Below are 15768 nucleotides of genomic sequence, written 5' to 3' on the forward strand. Positions count from 1 at the left end.
CGTGCACGAGTCGACCGAATGCTTTATTTTCTTTCCTCTGTTTACCTAAATGCAGATTCCCGGTCGGAATATTATCGCTTTTTTACGAGAAAAATGGCATAAAAATGGATTTTAAACAGCGGTTGACATGCTTCGAAGTACGGTAATGGAATATTTCGAAATTTTTGTCACGAATTGCGCCATGCTCGTGACCCTTATTTACACTTCGTAGAGTGTCTTGAACGCACGAACAAAACGCCGCTATTTGGATATAACGATGGATTATTTTGGACCAAACCAACATCGGTGATTGAAGTAGCAGTCCTGGGAATGCATTCTGACGAAGAACACCAAAGGTAATCAAACTTTTGTAATAGTAAATCGGAGTTTGGTCAGGGCTAAACTTGGTGGGTGTCTAAATAGCTAGCCGTGATGGCTGGGCTATGTACTCAGAATATTGCAAAATGTGCTTTCACCGAAAAGCTATTTTAAAATCGGACACCTCGATTGCACAAAGGAGTTCTGTATCTATAATTCTTAAAATAATTGTTATGTTTTTTGTGAACGTTTATCGTGAGTAATTTAGTAAATTCACCGGAGGTTTGCGGGGGGTATGCTAGTTCTGAACGTCACATGCTAATGTAAAAAGCTGTTTTTTGATATAAATATGAACTTGATTGAACAAAACATGCATGTATTGTATAACATAATGTCCTAGGTGTGTCATCTGATGAAGATCATCAAAGGTTAGTGCTGCATTTAGCTGTCTTCTGGGTTTTTGTGACATTATATGCTAGCTTGAAAAATGGGTGTCTGATTATTTCTGGCTGGGTACTCTGCTGACATAATCTAATGTTTTGCTTTTGTTGTAAAGCCTTTTTGAAAATCGGACAGTGTGGTTAGATTAACGAGAGTCTTGTCTTTAAAATGGTGTAAAATAGTCATATGTTTGAGAAATTGAAGTAATAGCATTTCTAAGGTATTTGAAAATCGCGCCACGGGATTACACTGGCTGTTGCGTATGTGGGACGATTTGGTGCCACCTAGCCCAGAGCGGTTATTACGTAGGTTGAATTAGTTTGAACATAATTGCTGCCAGGTACAAAGCTTTTGAAAAAGCTAACATAACTAAATGCTACAGATGAAAGTAATACTAAATATTCTGTTGCAATCTTTAGTTGGCTCCTTTTTCCTATAGTAAGAGCCTTGAAAAAGTATTATTGTGATACAATGCTTACTTCATTGAGAATGTATGTGCAGTTGAAATTTGGCCATAGAATCAACGTCTGAAAAAAATGTATTTTTAACATCTGTAAATTAAGTATTTTCAATATCCGGAAAATATATATTTTTGACGGCCAGAAAAGACATCTTCTCACCTTTCATTCAGCACCTACAATGCACCTGATTTCAACATCCGGAAAATAAGTATTTTCGACATATGGAAAATAAGTATTTTCACCTTTTATTCAGTACCTAAAACGCAAAAGACGTCTTAAAGTCTTTTCAACGTAATTTTGCTTACTGGGACGCAGACCAGTTCCAAACATGTCTGCCATCTGTAGTTCCAGTGTGGCTTCCACACAGACTACATTTCCCTGCATGGACTACATTTCACACTCACAGGGATTGGCTCCGTCAGCAACGATGAGCATGCGCAGTGATGCCAGGCTGGTGTCCCTCTGTTCCCTGTGTGCCATCATGGCCCAATGCAGGTCACGACACTTCACCAAGGCAACGCGCGCTATGGGGGGAGAGGAGGGACAAATGAGTACATGAACATCACAGTGTTCTCATGGTCACACGGAGAGAGAGGGTGTGGAGGTGTGGGTAGTGTAACTACCTTTATGTATGTGGACCCTCTGAACCCAGGAGAGAGGGCAAGCCTTCATCACAGCATAGGGCACACTGATAGTGTGGATCCTGTTCATTACACTCTGAAAGAACAACAAAATACAACTTATTGAACGGAAATACATATAATATGAAATCAGTTTACCTGTAACTATTATCCCCCCATCCACAAACACCCACACACTCTCACCGTGAGAACTCCATGCCACAGGCCCATGTCCTTTTTAAAGTCCAGAACGTTCACTAATGTCTCACCTAAGAACAGAAACAAATAGATAAGTCCCTATGAGAAGCATCCTTCAAACACTTCTTCCCTGTGTATCATCGTCAAAACCCAAGATGGCGTAGCAGTCAGACGTCTTTGTCCTTTGTCTTGTCATGTCCCATGTATATATATCTTTTTATATCTTCTTCGCATATCTTCTTTTATATTTTTGTAAACCTCAACTTCAAAATACTCTCCTGCAACCCGCCATGTGGTGTGGATCTGATCTTTTCTAAAGTATTTTTATTTACCTCGGAACCGGAATCCCCCAACAGCAGCTAGCCAGCTCACTAGCTACTAGCTAGTAGTCAGCTAACCACTGCTAGCCGTCATCAGCTAACCTTTAGCTCGGTAAGCTCTCGCCAGTTTGTACAACGCGACTCAAACCAGAGCTTACCGGACATATTTTCTCTCCATATCCCCGGATTCCTACCGCAAGCTCTGGACCTTTTCACCTGGAACATTGCAGCTAGCTAGCTGCTATCCGAGTGACTACTCCTGGCTAACGTCTGTCCCGAAGCAAGCCCCAATTAGCCTGGAGCTAGCCCATGCTAGGCCCATTCTCCCAGCTAGCTGAAGAGGTCCATCAGCCACTCCTAGGCTACAATACCCGGACCCCTTCTACTGCCGGTACGGGGCACGGAAGCCTGCCGATCCTTCACAAGTGGACTACGAGGTAATCTGCTCGAGGGGGTACTCAACTGGCCCCTACAATGCGACGTCCCCTGAATGCCCAGCTGCTAGCCTGCTAGCCGCAGCCCGCTAGCTGCGGCCCGCTAGCTGTCTAGAGCATATTGGACTGTTAGCTGAATAGATCCATCAGCATATTTCTTGGGCCACTATACCTATTTTGCCAATTGGACTTGGACCCCTCTGCTACTCGGAACTCTACTAATCCATCACGACTGGTCAATCGACGTCACCGCACGCAGAGCCTAAAACAGACTTTCCTCCTTCGAGACGTCCCTCTAAGCCCCTTCTGCTAGCTTGCTAGCCCCGGCCTGCTAATCGCCGTGTCTCCAGCCAGCCCAACCACTCACTGGACCCCTACGCATGCCTCTCCCTAATATCAATATGCCTTGTCCATTTCTGTCCTGGTTAGCGATTATTCTCTTATTTCACTGTAGAGCCTCTAGCCCTGCTCACTATGCCTTAAACAACCATTAAGTTCCCCCTCCCACATATGCGGTGACATCACCTGGTTTAAACGTCTCTAGAGACAATATCTCTCTCATCATTAATCAACGCCTAGGTTTACCTCCAATGTACTCACATCCTACCATACCTTTGTCTGTACATTATGCCTTGAATCTATTCTATCGCGCCCAGAAACCTGCTCCTTTCACTCTCTGTTCTGAACGTACTAGATGACCAGTTCTGATAGCCTTTAGCCGTACACTTATCCTAGTCCTCCTCTGTTCCTCTGGTGATGTAGAGGTTAATCCAGGCCCTGCAGTGCCTAGCTCCACTCCTACTCCCCTGGTGCTCTCATTTGTTGACTTCTGTAACCGTAAAAGCCTTGGTTTCATGCATGTTAACATTAGAAGCCTCCTCCCTAAGTTTGTTTTATTCACTGCTTTAGCACACTCTGCCAACACGGATGTCCTAGCAGTATCTGAATCCTGGCTTAGGAAGACCACCAAAAACCCTGAAATTTACATCCCTAACTATAACATTTTCCGACAAGATAGAACTGCCAAAGGGGGCGGTGTTGCAATCTACTGCAGAGATAGCCTGCAGAGTTCTGTCTTACTATCCAGGTCTGGAACCCAAACAATTCAAGCTTCTATTTTTAAAAATCCACCTTTCAGAAACAAGTCTCTCACCGCTGCCGCTTGCTATTGACCACCCCCTGCCCCCAGCTGTGCCCTGGACACCATATGTGAATTGATTGCCCCCCATCTATCTTCAAAGCTTGTGCTGCTAGGTGACCTAAACTGGGACATGCTTAACACCTCAGCCATCCTGCAATCTAAGCTTGATGCCCTCACTCTCACACCAATGATCAATGAACCCACCAGGTACAACACCTAATACGTAAACACGGGCACCCTCATAGATATCATCCAAACCAACTTGCCCTCCAAATACACCTTTGCTGTTTTCAACCAAGATCTCAGCGATCACTGCTTCATTGCCTGCATCCGTAATAGGTCTGCGGTCAAACGACCACCACACATCACTGTCAAACTCTCCCTAAAATACTTCAGCGAGCAGGCCTTTCTAATCGACCTGGCCCGGGTATCCTGGAAGGATATTGACCTCATCCCGTCAGTAGAGGATGCCTGGTTATTCTTTAAAAAAAAGTGTTTTCCTCACCATCTTAAATAAGCATGCCCCATTCAAAAAAATGTAGAACCAGGAACAAATATAGCCCTCGGTTCTCTCCAGACCTGACTGCCCTTGACCAGCAAAAAAACATCCTGTGGCGTTCTGCATTAGCATCAAATAGCCCCCGTGATATGCACCTTTTCAGGGAAGTTAGGAACAAATATACACAGGCAGTTAGGAAAGCTAAGGCTAGCTTTTTCAAGCAGAAATGTGCATCCTGTAGCACAAACTCAAAAAAGTTCTGGGACACTGTAAAGTCCATGGAGAATAAGAGCACCTCCTTCCAGTTGCCCACTGCACTGAGGCTAGGAAACACTGTCACCACCGATAAATCCACTACAATTGAGAATTTCAATAAGCATTTTTCTACGGCTGGCCATGCTTTCCACCTGACTACGCCTACCTCTATCAACAGCCCTCCACCCCCCACAGCAACTCGCCCAAGCCTCCCCATTTCTCCTTCACCCAAATCCAGATAGCTGATGTTCTGAAAGAACTGCAAAATCTGGACCCTACAAATCAGCCGGGCTAGACAATCTGGACCCTCTCTTTCTAAAATTATCTGCCGAAATTGTTGCAACCCCTATTACTAGCCTGTTCAACCTCTCTTTTGTATCGTCTGAGATTCCCAAAGATTGGAAAGCTGCCGCGGTCATCCCCCTCTTCAAAGGGGGAGACACTCTAGACCCAAACTGCTACAGACCTATATCTATCCTACCCTGCCTTTCTAAGGTCTTCGAAAGCCAAGTTTACAAACAGATTACCGACCATTTCGAATCCCACCGTACCTTCTCCACTATGCAATCTGGTTTCAGAGCTGGTCATGGGTGCACCTAGGCCACGCTCAAGGTCCTAAACGATATCATAACCGCCATCGATAAGAGACATTACTGTGCAGCCGTATTCATCGACCTGGCCAAGGCTTTCGACTCTGTCAATCACCACATTCTTATCGGCAGACTCAACAGCCTTGGTTTCTCAAATGATTGCCTCGCCTGGTTCACCAACTACTTCTCTGATAGAGTTCAGTGTGTCAAATCGGAGGGCCTGTTGTCCGGACCTCTGGCAGTCTCTATGGGGGTGCCACAGGGTTCAATTCTCGGGCTGACTCTCTTCTCTGTATACATCAATGATGTTGCTCTTGCTGCTGGTGATTCTCTGATCCACCTCTATGCAAACAACACCATTCTGTATACCTCTGGCCCTTCTTTGGACACTGTGTTAACAAACCTCCAGACGAGCTTCAATACCATACAACTCTCCTTCTGTGGCCTCCAACTGCTCTTAAATGCAAGTAAAACAAAATGCATGCTCTTCAACCGATCGCTGACCGCACCTGCCCGCCCGTCCAGCATCACTACTCTGGACGGTCCTGACTTAGAATATGTGGACAACTACAAATACCTAGGTGTCTGGTTAGACTGTAAACTCTCCTTCCAGACTCACATTAAGCATCTCCAATCCAAAATGAAATCTAAAATCGGCTTCCTATTTCACAACAAAGCATCTTTCACTCATGCTGCCAAACATACCCTCGTAAAACTGACCCTCCTACTGATCCTCGACTTCGGCGATGTCATTTACAAAATAGCCTCCAACACTCTACTCAACAAATTGGATGCAGTCTATCACAGTGCCATCCGTTTTGTCACCAAAGCCCCATATACTACCCACCACTGCGACCTGTACGCTCTCGTTGGCTGGCCCTCGCTTCATACTCGTCGCCAAACCCACTGGCTCCAGGTCATCTACAAGTCTCTGCTAGGTAAAGCCCCGCCTTATCTCAGCTCACTAGTCACCATAGCAGCACCCACCCGTAGCACCCGCTCCAGCAGGTATCTCTCACTGGTCACCCCCAAAGCCATTTTTTCCTTTGGCCGCCTCTCCTTCCAGTTCTCTGCTGCCAATGACTGGAACGAACTGCAAAAATCACTGAAGTTGGAGACTCTTATCTCCCTCACTAGCTTTAAGTACCAGCTGTCAGAGCAGCCCACAGATCACTGCACCTTTACATAGGCCATCTGTAAATAGCCCATTCAACTACCTCCTCCCCATACTGTATTTTTTCATTTTTCTTGCTCCTTTGCACCCCAGTATCTCTACTTGCACATTCATCTTCTGCACATTCTACCATTCCAGTGTTTAATTACTATATTGTAATTCCTTCGCCACTGTGGCCTATTTATTGCCTTACCTCCCTTATCCTACCTCATTTGCACATGCTGTATATATACTTTTTTCTACTGTATTATTGATTGTATGTTTGTTTATTCCATGTGTAACTCTGTGTTGTTGTATGTGTCGAACTGCTTTGCTTTATCTTGGCCAGGTCGCAGTTGCAAATGACAACTTGTTCTCAACTAACCTACCTGGTTAAATAAAGTTGAAATAAAAAATGAATAAAAAATCCTCATAAAGATGCCATAGACTTACTCTTGCGAGAGAGTATGCCTCTCTCATATAGTGATAGTTACTCACCCTCACAGTAGTTGCAGGCCTGGGTCAGTGCTTGGCAATGGGTCAACATGGCCACCTTAGACACAGCCACACCCATCACTGTGCCCTCTTTACTTGCCTTGTACTAGGGGGAGAGAAAACACAATCCATTAGGATTGTATGCGAAGTACACACATGTGCACGTGCACACACACACCTCACCTCTATGTATGCAGGGTCAGTGTTAGCTGTAGGGATGTGGGGCTGCCAGTCCTTGCCAGGTTTGGTGAGGTACTTGGAGTCTGTCACCACCCACTTTAGCTGAGGCCAGCCTATGAAAGACAGTTAATAACATACATCAGCCAATCACAATCATTAAAAAGAGACTCATAGCGAAAGACAAAAAGTATCACATTTTGATCTCTAGAGACAATGGTTGTGTTTGAGATCAACCAGATTGCAGTCGTCGACTGGATGACTACAAATCACCTGGCTTCCTAAAGAACTACTCATTACTATTTGTAGATCAGTCAGTCTACTCAGTCGGTGACCAGTGACTGAAATACATTGATGCTCTGTAATATGGCCAGTAAGAGAGGCAGCTCCTGACCTTTGAACTGTAGTATCTCTCCGGTGGGCGTCTTGGGGAGTCCCTTCAGACAGATCTCACTGGTCAGAGCCAGAGTTACACCACAACTGCCAAGCAGGAAGCCCACCTGACTACTGCCTGCATCCTGGTGGAACAACAATGGACATGGAGTCAATCAAAAAGCAGATATAACAGCATGTCAATGTGGGCTTGAAAAAGTTCCAATGACATGTCCTTACCTTGCGAGACAAAGGTACCTCTATAGGGACAGGGATGACCTCAGCCAGCAGGCAGCCATAGAAGGCCACCCAGAACATCCCAGGGTCACTGTTTGGGTACACTAGAGCCACCTACAGGGAAAAAAAAAAAATGTGGTTGATGTATGGACCTTAATGCAGAAATCAGCAGTAAAAACAATAACAAAGTGTTCTCCCCGCCCGTTTCGGTAAAAAGCTGAGGGATAGGTCTGAATCATTTATTTATTTTACAGGGAAGACATATTGAGACCTAGGTCTCTTTTATAAATGTGCCCTGTGTGTGTGTGTGTGTGTGTGTGTGTGTGTGTGTGTGTGTGTGTGTGTGTGTGCTCTGAAGTGTATATATATATATATATATATATATATATATATATATACACACACTCAGCAAAAAAAGAAACGTCCTCTCACTGTCAAATGCGTTTAATTTCAGCAAACTTAACATGTGTAAATATTTGTATGAACATAACAAGATTCAACAACTGAGACATAAACTGAACAAGTTCCACAGACATGTGACTAACAGAAATGGAATAATGTGTCCCTGAACAAAGGGGGTGTCAAAATCAAAAGTAACAGTCAGTATCTGGTGTGGCCACTAGCTGCATTAAGTACTGCAGTGCATCTCTTCCTCATGGACTGCACCAGATTTGCCAGTTCTTGCTGTGAGATGTTGCTGTGTAATGTTGTAATATTGTTGTATTGGGGAATTGTACATTTTGTCGTAGAGTAGTGGTGTAATAATGTGCTGTATGATGTACTGTTTTATTTGTATTGTTTTTGTGATGTAATTGCCTTAATCTTGTTTGGACCCCAGGAAGAGTCGTTTCTGCCTTGACAGCAGCTAATGGGGATCCTTAATAATTAGAAACAAATTTAAAAAAAATGTATGGCGCTATATCATTACGAGAGAAGTAGAAATAGTGTGAGTCAATGTGTCTCACCCTGTCCGCAGGCTTGAGGACCTGCTCGTTCTTGGGTCCCAGTTTGTTGAGGAGGGTGTAGGCCAGCTTCACACTGCGGCTCCACAGCTTCCCTGATGGCGGGAGAAGGGGAGGAGGTAGGAAGGGCATGCATCGTAAATAACAGTGTCACGATCTGTCAATCAATCTCATACTCCACCTCTCATAACCCTCCATTACCAAGATTACTCTATCCACATCATGACTACAGTATAGCACCAACAATAACCTAAGAAGATGTAATAAATAAAGTATCTAGGGCCTTGTCCATCACTAAGTGGAGTTATAGATGTTAAAAATCATATGTTCTCTAACTGTAGGCAATCGTATAACCATGGATTAGATGGGGTTATGTAAGTCAGGTTGTAGTAGCAGTATAACATCTCTGTATGGCTCTAGTCTCTCACCGTGGGCCAGTGTGGTTAGGGGTTTGAGACTGTGACGTTCCGTAGGTCTGTGTGGTTAGGGGTTTGAGATTGTGAAATACTGTAGGCCAGTGTGGTTAGGGGTTTGAGATTGTGAAATACCGTAGGTCAGTGTGGTTAGGGGTTTGAGATTGTGAAATACTGTAGGCCAGTGTGGTTAGGGGTTTGAGATTGTGAAATACCGTAGGTCAGTGTGGTTAGGGGTTTGAGATTGTGAAATACCGTAGGCCAGTGTGGTTAGGGGTTTGAGATTGTGAAATACCGTAGGTCAGTGTGGTTAGGGGTTTGAGATTGTGAAATACCGTAGGTCAGTGTGGTTAGGGGTTTGAGATTGTGAAATACCGTAGGCCAGTGTGGTTAGGGGTTTGAGATTGTGAAATACCGTAGGCCAGTGTGGTTAGGGGTTTGAGATTGTGAAATACCGTAGGCCAGTGTGGTTAGGGGTTTGAGATTGTGAAATACCGTAGGCCAGTGAGATTAGGGGTTTGAGATTGTGACGTTCCATAGGTCTGTGTGATTAGGGGTTTGAGACTGTTACATACCGTAGGTCAGTGTGTACAGGGATTTGCCAGTGATGTCCAGGGCGGTGAGGGCGGGGCTCTTGCCCTGTGTGGCCCCCCATCGAGCCAGGGCAGCCTGGAGGGCTGGAGGCCAGTTACTGACCACCCCCAGGGGCTCCCCCTTCACTGGGATGATCTGACGGCCCTCTGGTCGTGGTGTGTTGGGGTCCGGCTGGGGCACTGGAGGGAGGGAGGGAGGGAGGGGGGGCAGAATGAACCAGGTAGCACCTTTGAGGTTGGTACAGAGGGGTGGAAATGAAAACATTGTAGGTGAAATTTACAGAGATATAGTCTGGTCTCAGATCTGTTTGTGCTGTCTTGGGAGTTGGCAAGACAGCCTGGTTTCAAATCTGTTTGTGCTAAGAGAGATCCACTGACTGAAGAATGAATGGTGGCTCACCCTCTACGATCTCCTCCTGGTCATCCACGAAGAACTCACTGAGGGGGGGCCTCTTGGGCCTCTTCAAGGTATTGAGCAGCTGCTGGATCTTAGTGGACACCCTGCTGTTCACCGGGACACCTGGGGGAGGGGGGCAAACACTGTCACACACACTCACCCTGCCCCAATATACGAAGGGAAGTCTTGATTGACTTCACACACATCTCTGGCTTTCCTTATTTCGCTAGCTTATTTCTCGACTTGCAGCCTGCTAGTATGAAAACCAGCAGGCAAAGGGCTAACTCTACACCAGGACTGGGAGGGTTGGAGTGAGGTAAAAGGGAAAAATAATCATTGGTTGCATAATAGGAAAACACATGAGGATTCATTCGGTTTCAGAGGATGGTTCTGTGATTTCACAGAAATACTACTCTCCCTAATCATACGGCGCAGAGGATACGAACAAGGCACAAACAGTACACAGACGTATATACACTGCTCAAAAAAATAAAGGGAACACTTAAATAACACAATGTAACTCCAAGTCAATCACACTTCTGTGAAATCAAACTGTCCACTTAGGAAGCAACACTGATTGACAATAAATTTCACATGCTGTTGTGCAAATGGAATAGACAACAGGTGGAAATTATAGGCAATTAGCAAGACACCCCCAATAAAGGAGTGGTTGTGCAGGTGGTGACCACAGACCACTTCTCAGTTCCTATGCTTCCTGGCTGATGTTTTGGTCACTTTTGAATGCTGGCGGTGCTTTCACTCTAGTGGTAGCATGAGACGGAGTCTACAACCCACACAAGTGGCTCAGGTAGTGCAGCTCATCCAGGATGGCACATCAATGCGAGCTGTGGCAAGAAGGTTTGCTGTGTCTGTCAGCGTAGTGTCCAGAGCATGGAGGCGCTACCAGGAGACAGGCCAGTACATCAGGAGATGTAGAGGAGGGCATAGGAGGGCAACAACCCAGCAGCAGGACCGCTACCTCCGCCTTTGTGCAAGGAGGAGCAGGAGGAGCACTGCCAGAGCCCTGCAAAATGATCTCCAGCAGGCCACAAATGTGCATGTGTCTGCTCAAACGGTCAGAAACAGACTCCATGATGGTGGTATGAGGGCCCGACGTCCACAGGTGGGGGTTGTGCTTACAGCCAAACACCGTGCAGGACGTTTGGCATTTGCCAGAGAACACCAAAGTTGGCAAATTCGCCACTGGCACCCTGTGCTCTTCACAGATGAAAGCAGGTTCACACTGAGCACGTGACAGACGTGACAGAGTCTGGAGACGCCGTGGAGAACGTTCTGCTGCCTGCAACATCCTCCAGCATGACCGGTTTGGCGGTGGGTCAGTCATGGTGTGGGGTGGCATTTCTTTGGGGGGCCGCACAGCCCTCCATGTGCTCGCCAGAGGTAGCCTGACTGCCATTAGGTACCGAGATGAGATCCTCAGACCCCTTGTGAGACCATATGCTGGTGCGGTTGGCCCTGGGTTCTTCCTAATGCAAGACAATGCTAGACCTCATGTGGCTGGAGTGTGTCAGCAGTTCCTGCAAGAGGAAGGCATTGATGCTATGGACTGGCCCGCCCGTTCCCCAGACCTGAATCCAATTGAGCACATCTGGGACATCATGTCTCGCTCCATCCACCAACGCCACGTTGCACCACAGACTGTCCAGGAGTTGGCGGATGCTTTAGTCCAGGTCTGGGAGGAGATTCCGCCACCTCATCAGGAGCATGCCCAGGCGTTGTAGGGAGGTCATACAGGCACGTGGAGGCCACACACACTACTGAGCCTCATTTTGACTTGTTTTAAGGACATTACATCAAAGTTGGATCAGCCTGTAGTGTGTTTTTCCACTTTCATTTTGAGTGTGACTCCAATTCCAGACCTCCATGGGTTGATAAATTGGATTTCCATTGATTATTTTTGTGTGATTATGTTGTCAGCACATTCAACTATGTAAAGAAAAAAGTATTTGATAACATTATTTCTTTCATTCAGATCTAGGATGTGTTGTTTAAGTGTTCCCTTTATTTTTTTGAGCAGTATATATATATATATATAAAAAACACCAGTAGTCCATGGCTTTCTCATAGGGAATGTGTTACCTCTTCTGTTACCTATTGCCAGTCAAAATAACATGTGACAGGGTGGAAAAAGACCAGAAGAAAACAAAACAACATGGTTTGGTTAATGATATGGTCCAGGCGGAAATCAACATGTTATGCAAGAAAAACACTATTACTTTAAAAAAAGTTATTTTTAATGGAAATGCAAAAGTGTATGAAGATTTGGCGAGGACACACACTCATGCAGTCATAATCTCACATATACACACCCGCGCACAGACTTCCGTACTCTTACACACACACACACACACACACACACACACACCCACACACACACACACACACACACACACACCACACACACACACACTGTTCTTACCGTCGGCTGTCTCCATCATGCTGGAGCGACTCTGTCCGCGGCTCATCCCCCGGACCACAGGAGGGTTGTTGGGCCGGTCCACCTGAGAAGAGCCCCTGGCCTGGGGGGCTGCCGCCAACACGTCTGGGGGGGGTCCGCTGTTCTCTGAAAGGCCTGGAAGAAAGACAGGTGTAATTATATCTGCTCGGTTTATCTTATATAGGGTTACATGCCAAGGCGTTCTAAAGTGTTGTGGTCATAAGGACATCTTACCGATGCGTGCTTGAGCCAGCATGTCAGCTATGGCTGGATGCTGTGGCTGTGACTGTGGTTGTAGTTGTGGCTGGTACTGGGGCTGGTACTGGGGCTGGTACTGGGGCTTGTACTGGGGCTTGTACTGGGGCTGTGCTTGGGTCTGGGGCTGGGATGGTTGAGGCTGGGGCTGGGGCTTGCTCTCTCCATGGGACAGGGTGGAGGAGGCGGAAGAAGCGGAAGAGGATGTGGAGGAGCCCTGGACAGAGCGGTTGATCCAGGAGTCAGGGCTCTGCAGACTGGGGGGCTGCAGCAGAGAGGAAGGGGCAGGAGCCCCCAAACCAGCACCCACTGACGACTGTCTCAACACAGCACCCTCATCCTCTGAACTTGAAGACGAGTCTGAGATAGGAGAAAGGAAGTAAGAGAGATGGAGAGAATTAGAAAGAGAGAGCGTGTGACATTAGGATTAAACTCTACAGTACAAACAATGAAGCTTACGTAGGCTGTTCCTGAGGAAATAGAAGCAGTCAGGCTGATTTGAAGGAGTCAGTCCTACGCTACCTGGTGGGGTGCAGTTGTTGATGGGCGACTGAACGTAGGTGGAGCGGCGTTTGGTGGGCATGGGTAGTGCCATCTTCTCCTCCTTGTGTTTGGCCAACGCAGCCTGCACCGCCTCTGTGTGGATATCTGGGACAACGAGAGAGAGAGAAAGAGAGAGAGGGAGTGAGGGAAAGCGGAAGAAATTACAATTTTGAATTTGGATGATTGCAAAGGTTAGGGAATAAGGATGGAGAGGAAGATGAGAACATCCAAGGTAAACATGAGTTTTTCTAGAAAAGTATGTCTGAAATCTAAGTGAATCTGCCAATCACGGAGATATTTAAAATAATAATAATTATTACATAGATACTGATGCATAAAGACAATCACTGTTCCGTCAACACAGTTAAAGCTGAATGGAGGTTTGACTTTCAACCATCAGAATAGGAGAGATGGCAGTTAGGTCCTGCTGTAACAGGAAACCACAGTCTGTTTGCTGGAGAGAGAGGGGCTATCATCATGCTCACCCATGCTTATATATATACACACACACACACACACACACACACACACACACACACACACACACACACACACACACACACACACACACACACACACACACACACACACACACACACACACACACACACACACACACACACACACACACACACACACCAGAAGATGACCAGAAGACACATCAGCACTTTCTGATACATATTCTGATTGTGTCGTGAGGAAATGTAAGAAAATCTACATAAACCATCAAAACACAACACATTGCATAACCAACACTATAGAATGTCATAAGATAACATTTGATTCTACTAAAAATAGAAAGTTATTCTGTTTCCATTCTTCCTATACGCTGCATGCGTGATCATTCATCGCCATAGAAACATGAGAGAATAACCGTCACACACGTCTGAGAGGCATCTCCATGGCGATAGCAGAGGTTGCCGGGTGTTAAAATGTTAAAGTTGTTAGGTGTCTGTCCTCTACCTCTCCGGCCCTACACGACAACCAACAATGAACAGCACAGGCAGCCAGACGCGATCAGAGCCCACACAAATACACACTTGCAGCACCTCAGCCTAGCAACACAAACATACCCTACACACACCCATGTAAGCGCATATAGGCTACATACACAAATACACACTTGCAGCACCTCAGCCTAGCAACACAAACATACCCTACACACACCCATGTAAGCGCATATAGGCTACATACACATGTGCGCCAGACTATGTGGATCTAAACATCATCATATCGCTGATAGCTAATTCTCAATCTCTCAGTCCTCTTGCTCACACCCTCCCAGTATTCCTTTCTCTGTAGCTCTACCCCCTCCTCTATCTCTCTCTGTCGTTCTCCCCTTCTCCCTCTCTCCCTCTCTCAAGGAGACTGAGGTGTCAGCAGGTTCTTTATAAGGACTGCTGGAGTGTGACCCACCCATCGCTGCTCTTCCCTGACCCCTCACTCTATCCCTCCTCTCTATCCCCCTCTTATTCCCTCTTATTCCCTCTTATTCCCTCTTATTCCCTCTTATTCCCTCTTATTTCCTCTCAGTCCTGCTCAATTTCTCTGTGATATTCCTCCGTTATCCTGTAATAGAACAGTGTTTGCCCTCAAACGTCAACCTCTTCAAAGTCCTTCTCCATTATCCCTGCATCCTATTTATTTCCACCTGGCTACCAGCTCTCATTTCCTTTCCCTCTTTCCCAATCCTTGCCCTGAATCCAGTCGGACTTCCAGCAAGATCCCCTGAGATTCCTTCACACATCAAATGGAACTTGAATCATTTTTGCTGTTCTCTCTGGTCAGCCGTCCTATTAGCTCAAACAGATCCCACACAGTGGTGGTCCTTCCGTTCTTCATCCCCCAAAACTCCACTCCACAATGAGGTATGGGAGCTAGTGTGCGTGTGTGTACGTGCATGTGTGTCTCACGTGAGAGGCGAGACCAGTCTGATGCAGAGGCTGTCCAAACAGGGATGGGAGGAGAGAGAAATGGAAGGAGAGAGAAATGATAGAGTATGAAGCTGCCTAGAGGGAGGACAAATGTACACTGCATGTACCTCTAGTAACAGAAGGAGAGAGAGGACAGAAAGACTCTTATACACTTCTCTACAATCCTTTGTTCTTTCATGTCTTCTCAACCATCTAACGATCCATTCTAACACTCCTTCCCTGTACTCTATAGAATCTACAAAATAATTATATGGTGCCGAGTTCCTCCTTCCTGTTTAGTATTCCCCCTGCTCTCTCCACAGCCCAGCACATTGCCAAGCCATGACATCACTCCCCAATCACAATGTGAGGGATCTGGCCTCTTGGGCTCCCCTTTAGAGGGGATGCTGCTACACACTGTAGGGACTTCTCTTTCTCCACAACCCAACAGGACACACACACACACACACACACACACACACACACACACACACACACACACACACACACACACACACACACACGACCTCAGCCAGCACTCACA

General features: G+C 46.2%; 1 protein-coding gene across 4 annotated transcripts in view; it reads right to left on the reverse strand.

The window, feature by feature from the left end:
• LOC106565592 (disco-interacting protein 2 homolog B-A) overlaps positions 1-15768 on the reverse strand; it is an 80364-nt gene that overhangs the window by 20879 nt on the left and 43717 nt on the right. For 2 of the 4 annotated variants that reach the window (XM_045691640.2, XM_082959234.1), the window contains exons 4-16: positions 13291-13416; positions 12748-13128; positions 12496-12648; positions 10059-10178; positions 9641-9838; positions 8656-8747; positions 7694-7804; positions 7476-7599; positions 7088-7197; positions 6908-7010; positions 2024-2088; positions 1823-1916; positions 1604-1723 (exon numbers count right to left, since the gene is read on the reverse strand). In XM_045691640.2, the coding sequence (XP_045547596.1) occupies positions 1604-1723; positions 1823-1916; positions 2024-2088; positions 6908-7010; positions 7088-7197; positions 7476-7599; positions 7694-7804; positions 8656-8747; positions 9641-9838; positions 10059-10178; positions 12496-12648; positions 12748-13128; positions 13291-13416 (1797 nt within the window). Of the gene's footprint in view, positions 1-1603; positions 1724-1822; positions 1917-2023; positions 2089-6907; positions 7011-7087; positions 7198-7475; positions 7600-7693; positions 7805-8655; positions 8748-9640; positions 9839-10058; positions 10179-12495; positions 12649-12747; positions 13129-13227; positions 13417-15768 lie in introns of all 4 variants that reach the window. The other 2 variants (XM_014132884.3, XM_014132882.3) reach the window with 1 other exon arrangement.

Source organism: Salmo salar, chromosome 12 (assembly GCF_965601325.2).
Source record: "Salmo salar chromosome 12, fSalSal1, whole genome shotgun sequence".
NCBI lineage: Eukaryota > Metazoa > Chordata > Actinopteri > Salmoniformes > Salmonidae > Salmo > Salmo salar.